Source organism: Sminthopsis crassicaudata, chromosome X, assembly GCF_048593235.1.
Source record: "Sminthopsis crassicaudata isolate SCR6 chromosome X, ASM4859323v1, whole genome shotgun sequence".
Classification (NCBI taxonomy): domain Eukaryota; kingdom Metazoa; phylum Chordata; class Mammalia; order Dasyuromorphia; family Dasyuridae; genus Sminthopsis; species Sminthopsis crassicaudata.
In genome coordinates, this window is record NC_133623.1 from 73,052,089 (window position 1) to 73,073,093 (window position 21,005).

The 21,005-nt window shown below is 53.1% G+C and overlaps 1 protein-coding gene across 4 annotated transcripts; it reads right to left on the minus strand.

The window, feature by feature from the left end:
• Positions 1–348: 348 nt before the first annotated feature.
• IRAK1 (interleukin 1 receptor associated kinase 1) lies at positions 349–20,340 on the minus strand. 4 transcript variants are annotated; one of them, XM_074278494.1, is made up of 15 exons: positions 20,252–20,340; positions 19,684–19,917; positions 17,241–17,534; positions 16,615–16,779; positions 15,982–16,082; positions 14,568–14,756; positions 14,273–14,337; positions 13,638–13,752; positions 12,077–12,195; positions 9,077–9,284; positions 8,447–8,512; positions 6,446–6,673; positions 4,264–4,684; positions 1,961–2,089; positions 349–1,532 (listed from the first exon to the last, which is right to left on the minus strand). In XM_074278494.1, exons 2-15 carry the CDS (start codon positions 19,817–19,819, stop codon positions 1,471–1,473), a joined length of 2,298 nt encoding a protein of 765 aa, XP_074134595.1. In that variant the 5' UTR covers positions 19,820–19,917; positions 20,252–20,340; the 3' UTR covers positions 349–1,470. The 4 variants fall into 4 exon arrangements, with proteins under 4 accessions (XP_074134595.1, XP_074134592.1, XP_074134591.1 ...); XM_074278491.1 differs by lacking the exon at positions 20,252–20,340 and having other exon boundaries at positions 17,241–17,408; positions 19,684–19,966; XM_074278490.1 differs by lacking the exon at positions 20,252–20,340 and having other exon boundaries at positions 19,684–19,966.
• Positions 20,341–21,005: the final 665 nt, after the last annotated feature.

Sequence of the window (21,005 nt, forward strand, 5' to 3'; positions counted from 1 at the left end):
CCCCTCTGATGTTATCTGGTCATGGATGATGCTTCAGCAGACTGAATGTCTGCACACCAGCACTAAGCAGCATCTCAATCATTTCCAGCTCCGTGACACCGGGCAGGTCTATTTCTTCACATGTAAAAGAGAGGCTCGGACTGGACAGCCTAGGCCGATCGCCCCAGAGGGACGGGGCATCCTAGTGCTCAGAGAAGCTCCGCCAGGAAGTGGCTGAGGAATTGCAGGGGGGCAGATGAAAATAGAGACCTGCAGTCCTCTCTTGCTGAGTAGTCAGAAGTCTGGTGGCCACTAAAGTCAGTTTCCTAAGAGCATCGGAGAGATGTCACAAAAGTAACCAGCCAAAAGTAAAAAATATACTGAAGATTTTATTGCCCAAGGAAAACAAGGTCTTCATCAAATAGCTTTGTCCAGAATGGGCCAGCCTGGGGCTTGTAGTGACTACTAAGTGGCCAGGCAAGGTGCCAGCCGAGAACCCCGCTCCCGTGCCACGGAGGTACTTTGTGCACCAGTCACAGGCTATTCAGCTAGAAAGCAAGCAGGGGATTTGGCCCCATGTGTGAATCGGTTCTATTTTGTAATCAGTGCCTTTTCCCCTCCTCCCTCTCCCACCAGTTTTCTTCCTATACCAGGATGCCTATGGAAAATTGGAGCTAAGCCGGGCCCAGCTAAGGAGCAGCGGGCCCTTTCCTGTCCTGGAATTATTTGCATTTGCTGCCAACCTTCCTAGCAGCCTGGTTCTGATCTCAGGGGTAAGGATCAAAAGGCTCAGCGGCGCTAAAGGGACGCCATGGCCAGCTCTGGGCCCTCACTGTTAGCAGGCGTCTTTGCTTCCTACTCCACTGCCTGGCTTAGGATCCTCACCTAATTCCTTTGTTTCCCCAGGGGGCCATTCCGAGACTGTGGTGGCACTGAGGGGGGAGAGGCGGGGGTTTCTAAGTGGGAGCGTACCATTGACCTGCCTCTCTGGCCGTTTCTGATTTTCAGGCTAACTCGTGTCAGGAAAGTGGTTCCTGTCTGGCCCTGGGACGAGGGCTCGGGGGAGAGGCAAAACTATCAGTGTTGGGTAAACCGTTCATCCTTTCCTGCCTCCCGTTCTCTCTCTTCCTACTCAGTGGCTAATTAGAAGCCAATTGAAGAAAGGACTCTGGCTACTCTACAATCTGGGGCAGATGCCCAGAGACTGCTTCCATCTTGAGACAATTGTGGTCTAACACCCAAGAGGCAAGCTCTCTCTGCTCAGGGGTTGATACAAAGCAGGGCTTGTATCCCTGTGGCAGACAGTGCCCTAGGGCCAGGTGCCAGCCTGGCCTCCCAGAGGCACCTTTCTCCTGGGAGCTTTCTTCCTGCGCCAGAGTATTTTGCTTCAGTCACGACCCCCCACCCAGAGATGAGTGTTCTTGCACTTTGAGAACATCCAACCATGAGAACTTTGACTTCCATTTCTGGGTATCTGTCCATATGAGCAAATCAGCTCTGATATTCATCACTTTCCTCGGGCCCCTGCCTGTTTTCCTGGTCCAGCAGCAAACCTAAGGAGGAAAAAGACCATTGGGTTTAGAAAGCGAACTTCTAGCTTCTGCCCTCCTTAAAGAAATGACATAAGCAGAGGCTTGTGGGGGAGCGCCAACGGAAGACTGGAGGGAACCTTCGAGCGCTTCAGCAGGCCCGCTCATTTGTTGCATTGGCTGGACCTAAGCAGGTCTCATCAAAAGACCTTCCTTGTGGTGTGGAGAGGATCCTAGGCCGGGCACACAAAGGAAGGGACTCAAGTACACAGGACAAAGGGAAGATGAGACAGGGGAGAGGACAGAATCTGCCCAAGGAAAGCAAATCACACTCTTTTCCCACTAACCAAAGCAAGAAAGCAGGAAAGCAAGGTCAAAGAAGCCCCTGGGGAGCAGGTGAGCAGCAGGGTCACGGGGCAGGGGGAAGAGGGGCAAGGGCAGAAGGGCACTACCTGGGGGAGAGCTGGAGGAAAGGAGCTCCAGGCTGTTGAGCACCCCATTTTCATACAGGGCCAGTTTTTGGACAAACTTCTGCCGAGCAGGGTTAATGATGATCTGAGGCCTTGCGGAGGTGATGCTCTCTAGTTAAGAAAAAAGCCCCCACCCAGCGACAGGATCAGGAAGGAGCCCGGGCCAGACAACAAGAACAAGAAGCAAACAGCTTTGAAGGCAGCTTCTCTCTCAAGCTGGTCTGACTCCCTGAGATGTGGAGAGCCTGTCTCTCTCCCTGGCCACTGGCCCCCTCGCTTCTGTCTACAAACATGCCATGTCCCCCAATCCTGGAAAAACCCTCCATCTGTCCCTCCATCCTTTGTCTCTTTTGCACTTTGTAGCTAAACTCCAAACGGCCTCTATGGTAGGCGCCTCCACTTCCTCTCCTCTCACGCTCTTCTTAACCCCTTCCTTACATTCTGACTTCTGATGGGTCCACCAAAAGTGCTCTCTTCAAAGTTACTGATGATCTCAGCTGCCAGATCCAGTGGCTTTTTCTCCATCCTCATTCTCCTTGACCTCTCTGCGGCCTTTGACACTGAGTCACCTTCTCTCCTCCTTGATCCTCTCTTCTCTCTGGATTTTCAGGACAGGCCCCCCCCTCTCCCCACCCTGACTACTTTTTCTCTATCTGCTGGATTTTTTACAGCTCACACCCTCAGGGTTCTGTCCCGTGGCCCTTCTCTCCTTCCTCTAGACCGCTTCATCTGGTGATCTTGCTGTGTTAAATAATGGTCATCTCTCTGATGAGGATTCCCAGATCCATTTATCCAGCCCTATCGTCTCCAACTGTCTATGGAACAACTCAACTGGATGTCCAACTTAAACTCAACATGCCCCAAACTGAATCTGTCATCTTTCCTTAAGTCCTTCCTTCTTTCTAATTTTCCCATTACTCTTGAGGGCACCACGCCTTCCCAGGCACCCAAGCTCAGGACCGCGGTGTCTTCTTCACGGTCTCACCCCCAACATGCAGCCAGTTACCAAGGCCTGCCTGCTGTACTTCCCATCTCAGGGCAGCATCCATTTAATCGCCAACCTGACCTTTCTAAACTATGGATCACGATGTTTCCTTTCCCTCCAATTCAATACTCTAGTACTTTCCTGTTGCTTCCAGGATCAAATCCTCTGGTTTTTAAAGCTTTAAGAAACTCAGCTCCCCTTCCCTCCATTTCTAGGTTTCTTTCAGCCGCTCCCCAAACGTAGTCTTCAATCCTATTTGCTCCATGAACAAGATGGCGTTCTCTGCCATCCCCCAGGCCCGGAATACTCTCCCTCCTCCGCTGACTATTGACCTCCCTGGCTTCCTTCAAGTCCCAACTAAAGTTCCATCTTCTCTAGCAGAAGTGGGGAACACAGAAGGCCCCGGAGATCATTGGCTCTGGTCCTGCCAAGGCAAGTGCAGGCGATGAGGAGCCAAAAGCTAGCTGCAGCAACCCTCCACTGCTTGAATTTTGAAGTTGATCCTTTTGTATGAGCCTGAAATGATGTTCTAAGTTTCCAAATGGTCCCTGGCAGAAAAAGGTTCCCCAGCCCTATTCTACAGGAAGCCTTCACCAAACTCGGAATTCTAGCACCGTCCCAGTCGCGATCATTTCCTCTCTGTCCTGCCAAGGTTGGTCTGGATATGTTTCTTTGCTTGCCGTCTCCCCCATGAGATGTTGAGCTCTTTGAGGGCAGGGACTGCTTCCAGGCTAAAAAAAGGGGTTCTGGCTTAGGTGCGCCTGAGGTCCCCTCCGGCGCTAGGGCCTAGATCCTCAGCTCTTTGAGGGCAGGGACTGCTTCCAGGCTAAAAAAAGGGGTTCTGGCTTAGGTGCGCCTGAGGTCCCCTCCGGCGCTAGGGCCTAGATCCTCAGCTCTTTGAGGGCAGGGACTGCTTCCAGGCTAAAAAAAGGGGTTCTGGCTTAGGTGCGCCTGAGGTCCCCTCCGGCGCTAGGGCCTGGATCCTCAGCTCTTTGAGGGCAGGGACTGCTTCCAGGCTAAAAAAAGGGGTTCTGGCTTAGGTGCGCCTGAGGTCCCCTCCGGCGCTAGGGCCTGGATCCTCAGTTGATACCTTTACATGGGTCTCTATCTCCTTAAGTAGGGGAAAAAGCTTTGGGCCAGACTAAAGCCAGAGGCCTTCAGCCTCTGAGTCACAGGAACTCTCAGTAACAGCTTGACTCTTCCCCATAGTGAAGGAGGCTGCCAGTTCCTCCCCTTCCCTTCCTCAAACTCCCCTTCCCTGCAGCACTTCAGATTTCTGGGTGGAGGGTGTCCAGGTTACCTTCTGAGCTGTTTTCTCCACGTCCTGAGCGGCTCCTCCAGCTTTCTCCTGGAGCTGCCTGTGGCCGGCAGGGAGCCTGCCTAAGAGAGCACAAGGGCTGGGCTCCCACTCTCTCCCCTGGGCCACCAGGCAGGCTTGGCGCCGAGGGCAAGTTCTGGTTCAGGTTCCAGGAACTGAGGGCATCGTAGAGACCAGGAGTGCTGTCGTCGCTTTCCACGGGCTGGTTGGGGTGGTCCCTAAACTGCTCTGAGTCCTGAGCGTGGGCCCTGGCTTGGGAATGCAGCAGAGGGACGCCAGCACAGGGTGCTGGGCTGGGGGTGAACATGTATGAGTTCTCCTGAGGCGAGGCTGGGCCTCCGCTTCCAGCCTCTCGCTCTGACAGTGCCACTGAGGCTTGTAGCTTCTCCAGGCTTTCATATACCTGCAAAGAACAGAGGATCGGGGCAGCTAAGTGGCGCAGTGGATAGAGCACCAGCCTTGAATTCAGGAGGACCTGAGTTCAAATCTGGTCTCAGATACTTAACACTTCCTAGCTGTGTGACCCTGGGCAAGTCACTTAACCCCAGCCTCAGGGGGGTAAAAAAAAAAAAAAGAACAGAGGATCCATGATTTAGAGCTGAGGCCAGCTAGTCCAACCTGGATTTTACAGGGAGGAAAGTGAGGCACAGGGTGGGAAAGTGACCTGCTCAAGTTCACCCAGAGGATCACAGATTTCAAGCTAAAAGGACCCATGAGGCTCCACTCTAATCCCCTCATTATATAGAAGAGCAAATGGACCCTCGGAGACTGGGTGGTTGGCCGGCTCACAGAGGCACTGAATACTGCCAGTATGCTCAGCACCATGGGCTGTTATTGCTCAGTCGGCCCGACTCCCCATGACCCCATTGGGGGTTTTCTTGGCAGACACTGGAGTGGTGTGCCATTTCCTTCTCTGCTTATTATGCAGATGAGGAAACTGAGGCAAGCAGGGAGAAGTGGCTTGCCCGGGGTCACACAGGTAGTCAGTGTCCGAGGCCAGGTCTGAACTCGGGGTTTGCTGACTATAGGCCTGGCACTCTATCCCACTGGCTACTTGGCTGCCCAGGCCGTGCCCTCCCCATCGCTAATTAAATCAGCCGGAGTGGAGTCAGACTGGGCCCTGAATCCTTCATGGTCACATCAGGCCCTGACTAGGCCCAACACTGCCCTTTTCCCCAATTAAGCCACCATAGTTCCTCATTCTCCTAAGGCCAAGCCTCAGGCTGCCGCTTCCTACTCCCTGAAAAAGGCAGAGGGGCAGAGCCGTTCCAGACCCCACTATTCTCTGGACGATCTTCCCTCCAACTTTACCCCTCCTCAATTAGTGGCAATAGGTGCTGGGTCAAGCGGCTACATTTCCCATTTTCAGAAAGAAATGTCTCCATTACAAGAGATCCCACAATCCCAAGCTCAGAGTAATAACCCAAGGCTCTGCAGCCTCTGGGCTTTCAATGAAGGTCTGATTTTGAAGATGGCACAAAGGAGGAGGCTCCATGTGGGAGTGAAAAGTATGATGCTAATTACCTGTGTGACCTTGGGTCAGTCCCTTCCCCTCCCAAGCCTCAGTTTCCCCCTCTATAAAATGAGGAAGTGGGATTAGTTGGCTGTGGAGGTTCCTCCTAGCTCCAAATCTAAGATCAGGAGGCGTCAGGGAGAATGCCTGGGGGGATGATGCACAGCAGGGGGAGCACCCCAGGGCTGTCGGGGCCTAAAGAGGAGGCCCTGAGGAGCCCGTGAAGTGAGATCTACCTCCAGCCCCCTGGTCACTGCAACAGCTACTAAACGAAGCTGTTCCATGATGAATATGGAAAGATGCTTAGAAGAACTGCACCCGGCAAGCCGGATTGCTTGCTGTCTGGGGGAGGGAGGAGAGAGGAGGAGATGGACCAAAATTGGGAACACCGAGTCTTAGGAAAAACGAATGTGGAAAACTATCTTTTCGTGCATTTGGGAAAATAGAATACTACCAAAAAATGAAACACGAATCTCATTACGATCGTAAAAAGAAAAAATAAATAAATGAGGCTGCTCGGTGTGGGGAGTCCCAAAGTACCCCTTATCCGCCTGCCAAGTCCTAGATACACCCTCCACCACTGGCTTGTTCTCAGGGGCACATACTTGACACCGTCCCCGTGGCTCCCTCAGTGGTGGGAGCTGGCTGTACCTTGGTCATGGGTGGTCTCCTTTTGCCCCGGCGGTGCAGGCAGTGACAGGCCAGACGTCCCAGTTCCTGGCCCAGCTCCGGAGGACACTTCCCAGGTCTGGAGTCTGTGTACTTTGCATAAAGTTGAGAACCGATCTGGGTGGCCCAGGCGTTCAAGTCTGCCCCGGCTCCCGTTGCCGTCCCTTTGCGGAGGCTCAGAGTTTCTTCTTCTTCTTGAACCAAATCCTTCTGTGGGATCAGAAGTGAGGCTTGCCCAAAGAGCAGCCTCTCCGTGGGCCCACCTCCCCCTGGAGGCCAGCTCGGGCATTTCCCATTGCTGTCCCTTGGCCCCAGCTCCCGCAGACCCTTCTTCTCAGCCCCCTCTGCCCAGGGATGCAGTTTGGCATTTTTTTCTGCAGATCTAGGCCCAGCCCCGGCCTCCCCTCCGGGAGCACATTGCTGAGGGTTTACAAAAAGCCGTCGAGCCAAACTCTGTGAGAATCTGAGCCCCCTAGCAACAGAACAGCCCGTCTCAGTGGCGCTGTGAGCCCCTGTCAGGAAGCTGCAAAATCGCATTTCAGACCCTCGCCGGCTCAATTTCACGGGCCTCTTTCTTCCTTTCTCAAATGAGGTGCTTTAAGCCCCAGTTCCAGGTCTAGGACCCGAGGCCTCCTGTGCTGGACGGGAGGCAGAACTCAATGCCCGTGGAGGGTCCTGCCCTGGCAAAGATTCTGGGAATCCTATAGACGTCATCAGATCACTTAAGGGAAAATCGCAAGTGACCCAAGAGTAGGACCATCAGTCGGGAACCTGACGGAGACCTTAGAGGCCATCTAGACCAATGTAGACCCTTTTACTGAGGTCGGGCAATTTGCCCAGGGTCCTACGCAGGGCAGCTGCCCTGCAGGACTGTCGGAGGTCCCAGTGAGATAATGGCCCTATCCCGCTTTGCAAATCTCTGAGCCGTCCAGACACATCCCTTCTTATTACCTAAGGGGCGGTAGGTGATCCTGTCCTCAGAATGTCAGCGGTGGAGTCTCTTCTCGGTGCCATCCTACCTGAGCCTAGCTGGCGCTGAGCTTTTGTTACTATTCCCTTCCATTTCCCAATATTTCAGAGAGCTGCCATCAGAGCTCTAATCATTAAGAAAGCGTTCTGAAGATCAAGCCCCTGTTGGCCCCTTTGCGCTCTCCTCTGGGGCCAATCCTCCCTCTAACACCTAAGGGTAGCCCCTGGGGGCGCCCCCTCCACTCCTGGCTCCATCCTGTCTTCTATTCTCCAAGCTCCACACGGCAGTTTTTAGCAGCATCCCAGGCACCCTCTCTGGGACGGGTCTCAGTGTTCTTGCTATCTGCACCCTGGTGGGGGGGATTGTGGGTACTGTTAACCCCGCTACCCCAGACTCCAGATGAACAGTCAGAGATGTGGACAAGTTGAATGATTCGTCAAGAGCCACAGACCCGGTGGAAGATGCAGGATCTGCCCCCAGCTTGCTCTGCACTAAGTTCATTGCTCTTATGCCTCTATAGGGTCCTCCCCTTTCAGTTTACAGTATCAGCAAAAGGCAATCTCCCTTGGAACAGCAGAGGATAAAGTCACATTAGCTCGGGAGGCAGGCTAGGCTAGAAAGAGACGGATTCTAGGGCAATCTTAGATGAGCCTTGGAGGCGAGCAGGGGTCCCAGGGGCTGGATGGTGCGCCCCAACTCAGGGGCTCAGGAGGAAGGCCACTTGTTTCTTTAGCCACAGTACAGAGCAAGACTTAGCCTTTAGCCCTAACTCTTGGACTTTGCCCGGCTGGTGGGTGCCTCCACCCCAGACTAGGAAGGGGACAGACAAAGGCCCTTGGAATCTTTAGGAGGTGAGGCAGGTTCTCCTGTCGGGAAGATCCGGACCAGGCCCAGTCACCAAGGCATCAGCTGGCAGGCACCTCCCTGGCCCCTATGCTTCTGCCTGCACCTCCCTGGATTTTCCCCTGGCTGTCCCTCCCTCCCTCCCTCCCTAGTCGCTTCCAGTGACTCACCAGGTACTTGGTTTTCACCCCATCTGTCTCGATGGCTCGACACCCAGTCAGGATTTCCAACAGCACCTGAGGAGTGGGTAGAATAGTCTTTATGAACAAGGCCTGGGGCAGCTGGAGCCAATGGGAATGGGGGGGATGGCGAAAAGGGAATGTGGGTGGGCAACTTCCCCAGGGATGGCGGCCTCCACACAACCAGGCTGGCACTGAGATGTGGCTGTCGGTTGGGAAGCATCAGCGCCGGTCTAATGGTGAACTAGGGGCAACTCGTTTCATTTGCCTTTTTAATTTGACAAAGGGGCCGGGGAACGGAAGAGAACCGCTACCGTTCTCACCACTAGGCCTCAAGGCCTCGACTCCACGCTGGGCCCCATCCGTGGGCCTCGAGCTCCTTTGTGGCTAGCACTCATTGGCTCCCTCCGACCTCCATTTCAACATCTGCATCCCATGGCAAAGCCACGGAGGGAGGACCTCAAGCTTCCTTACTGCTTTGGCGTTCTGTGGGTCTATTTTTCAGTTTTTCAGCTCTCTACTACTCTGGTTCCCTCCCCCCAGTCAGGCTATTCCTGTTGCTCCACAGAGGCCCAGCCAGGGCTCCTCCCTACCCCTCCCCTCCGAAGACTAGACTCTTACCACGCCAAAACTGAAGGTATCGATCTCCACCGTCAGCTTCCCTGTCTTGATATACTCCTCGGGCAGGTAGGCCAGGGTACCCCGAACCGTCTGGGTCCGGGCCAGGGAGCTGCTCTTCCCAGAGGCAGCCCCTGAGTAGCGGCTGAAGCGGGCCAGGCCAAAGTCCCCTAATTTGGGCATCAACTTCTCATCAAGAAGGATATTAGAACTGGGAGAGGGAGGAGAGAGAAGGACACAAAGGCAGCCTCATCGGGCTGTCCGCTCCAAAGCACGGTTCTTGAGAACAATGTCTGAGGGCCTTGAATCCCGTATTTGGGACCAAGCTTTGCAAAGACTCCTTGAAGGAAGAGATGGATAAAGATCCTGAGGAAAGATGGCTCCCCAATTTTAGCCATTAAGACTCCCAGGCTCATCAAGGCAACGATCTGTCCACAAGCAGGGAACTACCCAGGACCTCAGTTCTTAGGGGCGAAGACTGTTTTTACATTTGAATTTTTGAATGTTGGGGTTTGCAGAAAAGCAGAGTATAGTCTGAAATCCATGAACTCATTGACCTTATAGGCACTGGAGTTCATTTGAAAAGGCTGAGAAAATGGCTTGATGGATTTCTAGCAAGAAAAGGCCTCAGTCCCCAAGCACCTCATTCAACCCAGAGGCCCAGAGAGGGCCATGGGTTTCCAAATAAAGCTGGACCTCAGCAGCCCTGTTCATCAGAGGAGGAAACTGAGGCACAGGGAGAGGAACTGATTTGTCCTGAGGTCATAATAAGTGGCAGCGCCAGGATTTCAATCCCTGGTTCCTCTCTCTCCAGCGTCAAAGCCCTTTCTACATCACCGTGTTTCCCATGGCTTAAATTGTGGGAGGGTGGTCCAAATGCTTTAGGGTCGATTTCAAAATGCCTACTCTTCCGTCCCTTTACGATCTTTGAAAATGAATAAGCAGACAGCGAGGGTTAGCGCAGAGAGCATTGGATTAGGAGGTAAATCAGAGCTCTGTGCTCTTGCTATGTTGCTTAACTTCTCTAGGCTCGAGACTCTTCAAATCTAAAATGAGGTCAGATCAGATGATGTCTGGGGTCCCTGTGGTTCTAAAGCTACAATCTGGGTTCAAATCAAAGCTTTGTTTTAGATTTTCTAGATGACCCTGGGCCTCAGTTTCCCCCCCTGTAAAATGACAGGGTTTTCCTAGCTGGTCTCTGAGGTCCTTTCCCACTCTTAGGTGATGATAACTGAGATCAAATAGTTGGTTTGGCCCTAGAAGGCAGACGTAGGAGCAGTGAGGGGGTGGAGGGCAGAGTTGTAAAGAAGTCTCTGGATTCTGACCACTTATCCCAAAGGAAAAGGGATGATCTTTAAACAGAAATTGACCACTTATTGGCAACCTGTTCTCCACACTCCATGGCCTCAGTCGTCTCTTCCCAATTCTGCCTCGGTGACAATCAAGCACGTGAGCTGGTCACAGCATGAAGCTAATCACAGAGTTAGTCCCCTGAGTGAACGAGTTAGCTCTGTTCTGCTTCCCAGAATGCATCTGAAACTCAGCCAATTTCCACCCAAATGCATGTTATCATTGGGAAGAGGGACCAAGTTGGGAAGTATGGTTGGCTTTCTCAATCCACTCACTCCTGCTTCCAGGGATACCGCCCCAGCCCCCCTCTGACGGTCAGGGATCCTTTGTAAATGAAGGGGGCTTGTTCACAATTCACTGATTTACTGATTTTGCCTTCTGCCCATCCTTTTTTTTTTTTTTTTTTCTCCAGTGGAGAGTTTCAAGTCATGGGCTCCCAGACAGGACAGGTGAGCCAAAGAACTGCTTTGTGCCCCCTTCCCATCCTCCCAGTGGGCCTGGGCTTAAGCCCTCAGAGTCACTTTTCAGGCTTACTTGATGTCCAGATGTCACTGCCAATTGCCCTTTCATGACCTTAGCAAAGGCTAACCTCTGCCTTCGATTATTTCTGACCTCTTGCCCCTGTTCTCTGCCCCCATCTAACCTCTATCTTGTTGCTAAGCTTGATACATTGTAGGAGACAAGAAATAGCCGATGGCCCAAAAAGACTGCCCGGTGGCATCCTAGGGTCACACTGGCACTGATTCTTATTGGGTCCTTCCCTTTTTTTTTTTCCCCCCCTGAGGCTGGGGTTAAGTGACTTGCCCAGGGTCACACAGCTAGGAAGTGTTAAGTGTCAGACCAGATTTGAACTCGGGTCCTCCTGAATTCAGGGCTGGTGCTCTATCCACTGTGCCACCTAGCTGCCCCCTATTGGGTCCTTCCCACACTTATTAGTCCATCACTGACAACAGCTTTCTCTGTCCTCTACCTAGGATTACTTATATCTCCTAAGTAATTGACGTTAAGATTTGAGTCTTTATTTTGACGAATCAAAATCTAGCATTCTAGATACTACACCACACTGTCTCTTCAACAGTGGACTTCGAACTCTGAGGATGGCCCCAGGACTGGTCCCTTCCTGATATTCTTAAATCGTTCCCCCACACTGAGTCGGCATGAAAGTCATTCCCTTTGGCCTCCTGGCCTTAAGTTTATTCTTGGCCAAAGTTATCTGTCTCAGCTGTCAAACTGCTCGCTATTCCTAAAGCATTAGTTGGACCTTGCCACTGCTCTGCTCAAGAAGCTTCAGTGACTCCCTAAAGCCTCTGGGCTCAAATTGAAAGCCCTTCAAAAGCTGGCTCCTCAGAATGCCCGGCTTCCCAAGAAAGCTCAGCCCTAGTACCACCTGCTCCCTCTTCTTCCATGGGCTATTAGGGACCCCCCAGTTCTCTGCCCATTTTTGTATCTACTTATATGTATCTGCCTTCCCGATAGAAAATAAGTTTCTCCAGGGCAGGGCCCGTTGTATTTTTCTCTCTACATTTTCAGCAATGAGCACAGCACTTGGTACACGGTGGGTACTTAATAAATAAATGCTTGCTAATTTGCTAGGCCACTTCTCCTTTGACGTTCCCTCTTCTCTGTCCCCTCTCAGCAACCTCTCCCTCTCACCTTTTGACGTCTCCATGAATGAGGCTAGGGTCGTCTCGATGAAGGAACTGGATAGCCCTTGCTGTGCCAAGCAGGATATCTACTCGTTGAGCCCAGGAGAGGAGGGAAGGATTCTGGCCCTGGAAAGATAAAGACAGATTAGGATGGAGAATCAGCAGCTCTTGTATATGCACCAATTTGAGCAAGGCACCACGTTTTTCTAAAGCTCGCCCTCTCAATTAATTTGGAAAATGGGGCTCGCCATCTCCCCTAAGTCATGGAAACATTATGAGGAGATGAGGACACTAACTGGAGAATCCCATGGCTGCAAGGCCAGCTTTTCCAGCCCCACTTTTCTCTCTCCCAGTCTCCTCTCAATTCTTCCTCTTCCCTCTCATCCCCCATTCTTCCACTCCCTTATTTAGTCACAGTGGGCATGACCGATTTCCAAAGTGGCCATCTCCCATCTCTGTGCTATCGCAGAAGCTGTGCTGCACACCTGCAATATTCTTCCTCTTCACTTTTGTCTCTTGGCATCCCTCATTTCCTTCAAGGTTAAACGCAACCATGTGATTTGCCCGCTGTGCACTCTCCCTGGCTCTGTTGACCTTTCATACCTTTTTAAATTCAACTGATCCGTGTGTTTGGCATTTCTCTATAGTAAAGTATATATTCTGGTCAAAGATATGGCCTTTTCAAAGGAAATGCAGGCTACAGTTACAGTAAAGAAAGGGCCAAATCCCGAATGATAAAGAGTAACGCAAAGCCAAACAACTGAAGTTTCCCTTCAGAGCCAGAAAACTGACCAGGATGACACAAGACCGTGTTGGAGGGGCTGCGGAAAGTCAAGCATGCTAATACTTTGTGGCTGACTCAGTCCCACAGTTGTGGAAAGCAACTTGGAATTAGGCCAAATAAGTGAATGAATAAGTGAATTTTTCACTCCCTTTGACTCAGAGATCCTATGGCGAGGCAGAAACTTCCAAGGAGGTCAAGACAGAAAGGCCTCAAATTGTGACATATCATCACGAGATATTTGTAATTCCTAAAAACATTGATGAAGACGAATTCAAGGAAGTACAGAGAGACTAGCAGGAAGTGATGCAGATACTCAGTGACTACCATGATGTGACTGGAAAGAGCAAAACCTTCCCAGTTTTCTGAACTGAAACTCAGCCTCCCCAGTCCATTGTGAATATATAATATAATATAATGTAATAACCAAGCCTGGCCCTGGAGAATTTTGAGAAAACGGGCTTCTGTCTCATCGTTGCAGAGGTGGAGGGACCAAGAGTGTGGAATACTGCATGTATGTCAATATGTTGGTAAATTTGACAGAATTATTTTTTCTATTTCTTTTTTTAATCTTTGTTAAAAGGGAATGGGGGATGGACAGCTTCAGGAACGAAGGTGATGTTACCAAAGGCATCTTGGAGCGTCGGGACTGTTTCTTGATATTCCCGATATCTGGCAGAGAGATTAACACATAGGAGCTTCTGGTGTCCCAGAGACAAGGATCCCGGTGGGAAGCTGCACAGGGACCAGGGGGGGTTTGGCTAGAGAAAGTTGGCCCAATGCCCACCTGAGAGTGGAGCTGGTCCTCCAGGGAGCCATTGGGCAGGAAGACGTAGACCAGGCAATAGATGTTGTCTTGAATGCAGTAACCAGCAAAGTCCACGATGTTTGGGTGACGGAACCTGGTTGAGAAAGGCGGGGCCAGAAACCAGGGAAGAACGGGTTTCAAAAAGGCATTCTGGTGATTGCTAACTACCTTTCCATCTCAGTTCATGATCCACGAACCGCAGGGCCACCCCATTCCCAAAATGGGACAGGGTGTACAGGCCAAAGAAGCCCAATCTCTGAGTCAGGAGCACTGAGCTTTAACCCTGGCTTTCCCTTCTACTCGGTGACACTTTGGGTGACGGGGACAATGATGCTAGCTAAGAGTTACATAATGCTTTAAGTGTATATCTCTGAATCCTCACAACTCCACAATACTCTCATTTTACGGATGAGAAACTGAGGCCCAGAAAGTTCAACATCCCTTCCGGTGACCAGTGCCACAGGTTATCCTTCAAGGGGTGGCTAACTCCGGCTCCTGCTTCTGCCCTCCCACGGATGGTCCCCTGACTGCCTAAACTCACAAGTGTCCTTCCTTCCCCCGATTGCCCAACTCCTCCAGGGATTCGGGCTCGAGGTGGGGCCTCCCCAGCTCACCGAGACAACTTCTCCACTTCGGTGGCAAAGCTCATCTTTATGGTGTTCCATTCCAGCTCGGCATCCTGTAGCCAGGGTTAGAGAAAGGAGCCTCAAGCAGCTTCCCCCTTTCCACCCCCTCCCCAGGGTTGCTGGGGGAAGAGTTGAGGGTGCTGGGATATCCCTCTGCCGTCTTAGTCTATTCCAATCAGATACTTATACTTCATTCAAGTCCTCCTGGGATTTCTACTTTGGCCACAGCTTGGGACCTGTCCCTCCCCTTCCCCAAGCCCCTTTCGGAAAGCCTAAGTCCCACCTCCTTGAGCCTTTTAACAGCATAGGAAGTATTTCTCATCACAGCCCGGTACACGCAGCCAAAGCCGCCCTCGCCAATCTTCAGCTCCTCTGAGAAGTTGCAGGTGGCCTGGATGATCTCCAGGAGAGGCCAGCGGAAGGGACTTGGGGGGCCACATTCCACTGGGGAAGTTTTGTTCTCTTCTCCTTGCTGTAACAGGAGACCCCCACCCCACAGGCTGGGTGAGGCTGGAGCACAGGAGGCTCGCTGCCTCCCTCTGTTCAGCGGCCACCTCAGGTCACTCATGAAGGGCCCGTCTCTTTCCCTACAGGAACTCTACTTTGACTAGCCATGAGTTGTGTTGGCGGCACTGAAGTGCCAGTAAGCCAAGATCTCTGCTCTTTCCTTTTTTAGGGGAGTGGAGGAGAGATTATCTGGCAGGCTATGCTGAAAGGTAAGGGGTCTCTTGAAGAGGCTCTGGGGTAGCGGGTCAGAGAAGGCCAACCCTAGTTCCCAGAACCCCCTCTTTCCCTGTTTTAATGCAACTTGACAAATGGTGGCTGGATGAGTTCTGTCACCAGGTCACACAGCAGAGCTGGGATCTGTCCCTTGATCCCCCCCCCCACTCTCCACTAAGGCCTCCCAAGCTTTGGATGGCTCCCTTTGCTTCCTACTGACCTTTCCCCCACTTACTTGACATTATAAACTCAATTTCTTCATCCGTTAGGTGAGATGAAGAGGTTAAGACTCTAAGGGCCCTCCTAGCTCCCGATCTGTGTCCACGTTCTCTTAGTGGAATCTAAGCTCCTCAAGTGCAGACTGTGTGTGTGGTCACTAGCACATAGTAGGTGCGAAATGCTTATCGGGCTGCCTTGATCAGAATCTAAGTCACTGAAGCAGGCCTTTGTGTCCCCATCCCTAAAGTAGGCTGGAAAGGCCCTCAGAGGCATTTGGTCCAACTCTTAAACTGAGGCCCCCAGAGAGAGCAAGTGACTTTGCCCAAGTCACACAGGCAGGAAGTGACAGAGCTGGGTCTGGAAGCCCTGCAGGGCCTCTGCTTTCAGAGCTAGGCCTCATTCCACTGGAGACTCTGCCTTCCTCAAGGCACTGAATATTTTTTCTTTCTTTTTTTTTTAGTTTATTCTTCCAAATATATGCAAAGCTGGTTTTCAACATTCACCTTTGCAAAACCTCGAGTTCCATATTTTTCTCCCTCCCATCCCCCCACCCCTGGGCAACAATCGATCCAATCCAAGTTAAACATGAAGGCACTGAAATTAATGTTCATTTGTCTCCTGGACGCTCTCTCTCTTCCCCCCTGGATGAGGGAGCTCCCTGAGAGGGGGAGTCTCCTCTTGCCAGTTTCTTCCCCCAGTGCCTAGGTCAGGGCTCTGCCCAGTGGGGCACTCGGGGCAGAGTGAGGGAACACACATACCTTGGTGGAAGAAGAGGGGGGGTCAGAGCTGAGGGGCCTAGGCCCTTGGGGTGCGGGGCTCAGGGAAGAGCGGGGGAAGGGCCAGGAATCTGAGGGGAAACCTGGAAGAGGGTAGTGAGGGGAAGAAAGTAAAATGTGATCATTACCCTAGAGCAGGGCCTCCCCTCTCCTCCCCCACCCCCATGAGCTCCAGTCTGCCAGCCGGCCTGGGGCCCTGTGCCCTGTGCTTCGGACAGCTCAGAGCGGGCGTTTGGCCCACCAGCCAGAGGCCTTTTTGCCTGAAGCAAAAATCCAAACTAAATCTAAGGGGGGTTTTCATATTTGTTTACAGAAGGATTAGACACTCCAGAAAGGTCTCCCAAATGTGGGGTTCACACCAGAGGGAACCCAACTTACAGACACAGCCTTCTAGGAACACTGCTGGCTGCACTGAGCCAGGACAGAGACCCAGGCCTGGAATCAGAGAAAGGCCCCCCCCTTTCTTTTTTCCGAAGGAAGCTTAACTCTAAGTGAGGATCCATCCCCTCCCCCAACCTGTTCAGTGTTGGTCCAGGGGACCTTAAGGGGGCAAAGTTTCACACCTGTCCTTTAAGAAGCTCTGGAGTCCCCTCCCCAAATGCAGTGCTCCATTACCTGGGGAAGGGAAGGTCGAGGCAGACGGTAGCACTTTTGGAAGCTTGGGTCCCTCTTCCTTATGGACACTCTGAGTGGGCTTTGGGTGCGGAGGAGGGGGCCATGGAGGGGTGGGTGTGTGGGTTAATGAGGCAGCAAGAGATAATGATGGGGGCTCAGGGTCCCCTGAAAGTACAGAAGAGGAAGGAACAGACACAAGACACCGTTATAAAAGCAAGAATGACAGCCCGGAATGCATGGGAGGAAAAAAGTGCTTTCCCCTCTACTCCACTGCCTTCTTGGGCCAGAGGGAGGTGTCCCTTCACAAGGATGGGGTGAGGGAGATCCTCTCTAGGCTGGGGGTGGGGGGTGGATGCTATTTCTAGGAGCCCAGCTGGGGCCTGGTTGGGGTGTGGGAGGCAGGGGGAAAGTCCCTTGGACTTCCAAGCCTGGGGCCAGGGCTAGTTCTTTGAACTGAAGTTGAGCCTCCTTTGGGGCTGAAGCCTCCCGAGTCCAATCAATTTTTCCCATCAACAGGAGGAACTCTAGGGGTTAGTCTGGGACGTGACAGAAGGAAGAGAGGGATATTGTTCAAGTGACACTTATGGGGAGCAAGGGCTTGTGGGGAGGGCGGCGAGCAGACTCACAGCTGGTGATGATATCTCGGGCTCGAAGCAGTTGTAGATGAGTGAGGATCTGAAGGAGGTCGGCGACCCGGGCATTTCTGTTAATCCAAGGCCACATGATCCTGGCTGTTCTATCAGAAAAGCGCTCTCCGAGCCTCAGTTCCGTCTGGTCCTGAACGATGAGGGATGCTGACAAGCGAGAAAACGGGCCGAAGCTGTCCCGAGGACGGAACCGGGCCGGTCCTTGGCCGACGGCTTTGGTGACGGCCATCGGGACAGTGTCTTTGTGGGCCACCTCTACTCTGATCCTGATCCCTGCTGTGACAGGAGCCAGTGCTAAATCACTCACCCCTGACCTCTGGCTCCACCACTGCAGTGGGTGACCAAGGCAAGTCCTATCCCCTTTTCTTAGCCTCAGTTTCCTCATTTGTAATAACTAAATAACCATCAATCTCTTTCAGGTCTCAATCCCATTTGTGCCCATAGTCCCAAAACACCCACAAAAAAGAATCTGAAAAGCTTCTGGGAACAAATTCGGTGGGGTGGGGGAGCCTATTGACTTCCTTGCCTGCCTGCCCCTTCCCCAATGGGCTCTTCCCTGCTTTTTTGCCAGCTTTCTTCTCCTCACCTGGTCCCTTTTCCTTTTTACCCCACTCTTTCCGGGCAAGGGGGCAGGGCAGGGAAGAGCTAGAAGTGGCCTTTTGTCCCTTCAAACCCTCCTTGGGGGGTCCTAGTTTGGCTCCCATGGGGGAGGGCAAAGGGAAGATTTTGATTTAGACTTTTACCTCAATTTCCTCATCAGCTCCCTCCTCCCTCTTCTGCAGGGACCCAAGCTCAGGGGTCATGAATTACCCTCTTACTACCCCCCCCCCCAACGAGAAAGAGGCCTGAGCGGGCCAGTCTCTCCAGCCCTGAGTTGATTCCTTTCCTCCCGGTCACTCCGGGAAAGCAACACCCCCTCCCGGGCCACCTCTCCGGCTTAGACCAGACCACCTCTAAAAACATGGTGACGCATCGGACAGGGGATAGGACTTGGGGCCGGAAGACCTGACGGAGTCCACAAGTTTAGTAGCTGTAGGACCTGAGGCAAACACTTAATGCCTCTGAGACTCAGTTTCCATGTTTTTATGTATATGTGTGTGTGTGTGTGTGTGAGAGAGAGAGAGAAACAGAGACACACAGAGAGAGAGAGAGAGAGAGACAGAGAGACAGAGAGACAGAGAGAGAGAGAGACAGAGAGACAGAGAGAGAGACAGAGAGACAGAGAGGAGAGACAGAGAGACAGAGAGGAGAGACAGAGAGACAGACACACACACACACACAGACAGAGAAACAGAGACAGACACACACAGAGACAGAGATAGAGACACACACAGACAGAGATAGAGAGACAGAGACATACACAGAGACAGAGATGAGGAGAGACAGAGACACACACAGACACAGAGACACACAGAGACAGATAGAGACACACACAGAGACAGAGATGAGGAGAGACAGAGACATACAGAGACAGAGATGAGGAGAGACAGAGATACACACAGACACAGAGATGAGGAGAGACACAGAGACACACACAGAGACAGAGATAGAGACACACACAGAGACAGAGATGAGAAGAGACAGAGACATACAGAGACAGAGATGAGGAGAGACAGAGATACAGACACACACAGAGACAGAGATGAGAAGAGACAGAGACATACAGAGACACAGAGATGAGGAGAGACAGAGACACACACAGACACAGAGACACACAGAGACAGAGATGAGGAGAGACAGAGACACACACAGACACAGAGATGAGGAGAGACACAGAGACACACACAGAGACAGAGATAGAGAGACACACAGACAGAGATGAGGAGAGACAGAGACATACAGAGACAGAGATGAGGAGAGACAGAGACACACAGACACAGAGATGAGGAGAGACACAGAGACACACACAGAGACAGAGATAGAGACACACACAGAGACAGAGATGAGGAGAGACAGAGACATACAGAGACAGAGATGAGGAGAGACAGAGAGACACAGAGATGAGGAGAGACACAGAGACACACACAGAGACAGAGAAACGTGATAGGCCCCGAACTTTGGAAGAAAATCACTTTAGTGAAAGAGGATGGACAGGAGTGGGCAGCCCGCCCCCGCCCCCGGTAGCTAGGGCGAGAGGGAAGAAGGGCCCGCGCCCGGGGAGGGGGCAGTGTCAGGGGCGAGAAGGGGGCGTATCCCACGTATGGCCCGGCGAGAGAAGGGCAGCGAAGCGGGGAGCTCGGGCCGTCACGGCCAGAGGCGGAAGTAGAGGGAAGGAGCCGGAGAAGGGGCGGGGAGGCCGGAGCGCGGAGGTCGCCCTCGGCCGCCCCGCCGAGCCCGCCGGCGGGCGGGGGAGCCCCGCTTCCCGCTCGGGCCGCTTCCCCTCCCCCTCGGGCTGGCCCGCGGCCCCGGGGCGCCTCCTCACCGAACTTGTACCAGTCGCTCGACTCCAGGGAATCCATCACTTGGTAGAAGCGACACATGATCCAGGCCGGCACCTCGTATAGGAAACGCCGGGAAACGGAATCCCCAGGCCCGCCCGGGGCCGCCCCCTGGGCCATGGTCCTCCCGCGTGGCCCGCGCCTCCCAGCCGAGGCGGGGGGCCGGCCGGAGAGCGAGCGAGCCCCGAGGCTCCAGAAGCGGGCCGGGCCGGGAGAACCTATGAAAAATGAGTCACTTCCCCTTTAAATGGATCCCTTTAAACGTCCCGATGCTGGCGGGGGCGGGGGTGGAGAGAGGAGGCAGGGGAGGCGGCTCTCCGGCTCCAACCTCCGGGGACCGCCACGTCGGGCGAGGCTGGCGGCGGCGGTGGCGGCGGCCGCGGCCGTAGGCGAGGGGAAGCGGGACAAACCGGGGGGACGTCGGCTGGGCGTTGCTCCTCCCCCTTTCCCACTCCTCCCCGGCTCCTCCCCCTTGCCCATTCCTCCCCCTTCTCTATTCTCCCCCCCCCACTCCCCCCTTTGGGGCCCGGAAAGGTTGGGAAGCCTTCTAACCTTCTTCCGGCCCCAGACCTCCGGACCAATGGCCGAGGCGGCCGGGGTGGGGGAACCCTAGCGCTCCTAATGCGGCGCTAGCGTGTGGGCCAATGGGAAGCGAGCCTCGCCTCCAGGGTCGCTCTACTACGAACGGGGTGTGTGGCCTTGTTCAAGTGCCTTGCCTGCTCCGGGCCTTCGTGTCTTTTTCCCCAAAATGAGGAGTGAGCACCGTCACCTCCCGAGGTGATGCGGACATTCGTTTTCGGAGACTGGTTCTACTGGAATGATGACTTTTATGTTACTTTTCGGTCAGCGGAGAGGCGGTCCAGGGGTCGGGTTTCACCTCACTCTTTAGAAGTCAGGGGGTTCGGCTAGCGCCCGGCTTCTTCCACTGTGGGTTGTGTAACTGAACGTGGGCGTCGAAAAATAATGATTTATTACCAGTAAAAGTTTGCTTTGTACACCTGTCTTACACACCGAGGGTCACAATTTCTCAGGCAAAAGGGAATCGCGTGTGGAAAAAATCTGGACGACCCTGGTCCGGATCCCAGATCCTTAAGCACGGACCGCCTCGGCAGTCTGCTGACGCCTGTGGAATCATGCTTTCAGATGCGTGAGATCAGAGGCTCGGGATTACAAGGGAACCCGACTGGACTGAAATCCGATGGTTGTTTTTTAAAATCAACAGCCGCTACCCCCCTACTTAGATCCCGGGCTCCGAGTTAAGAACACCCGGGCTGATGCTCGGGCTCTGTGGAACTGAGTGCTCCAG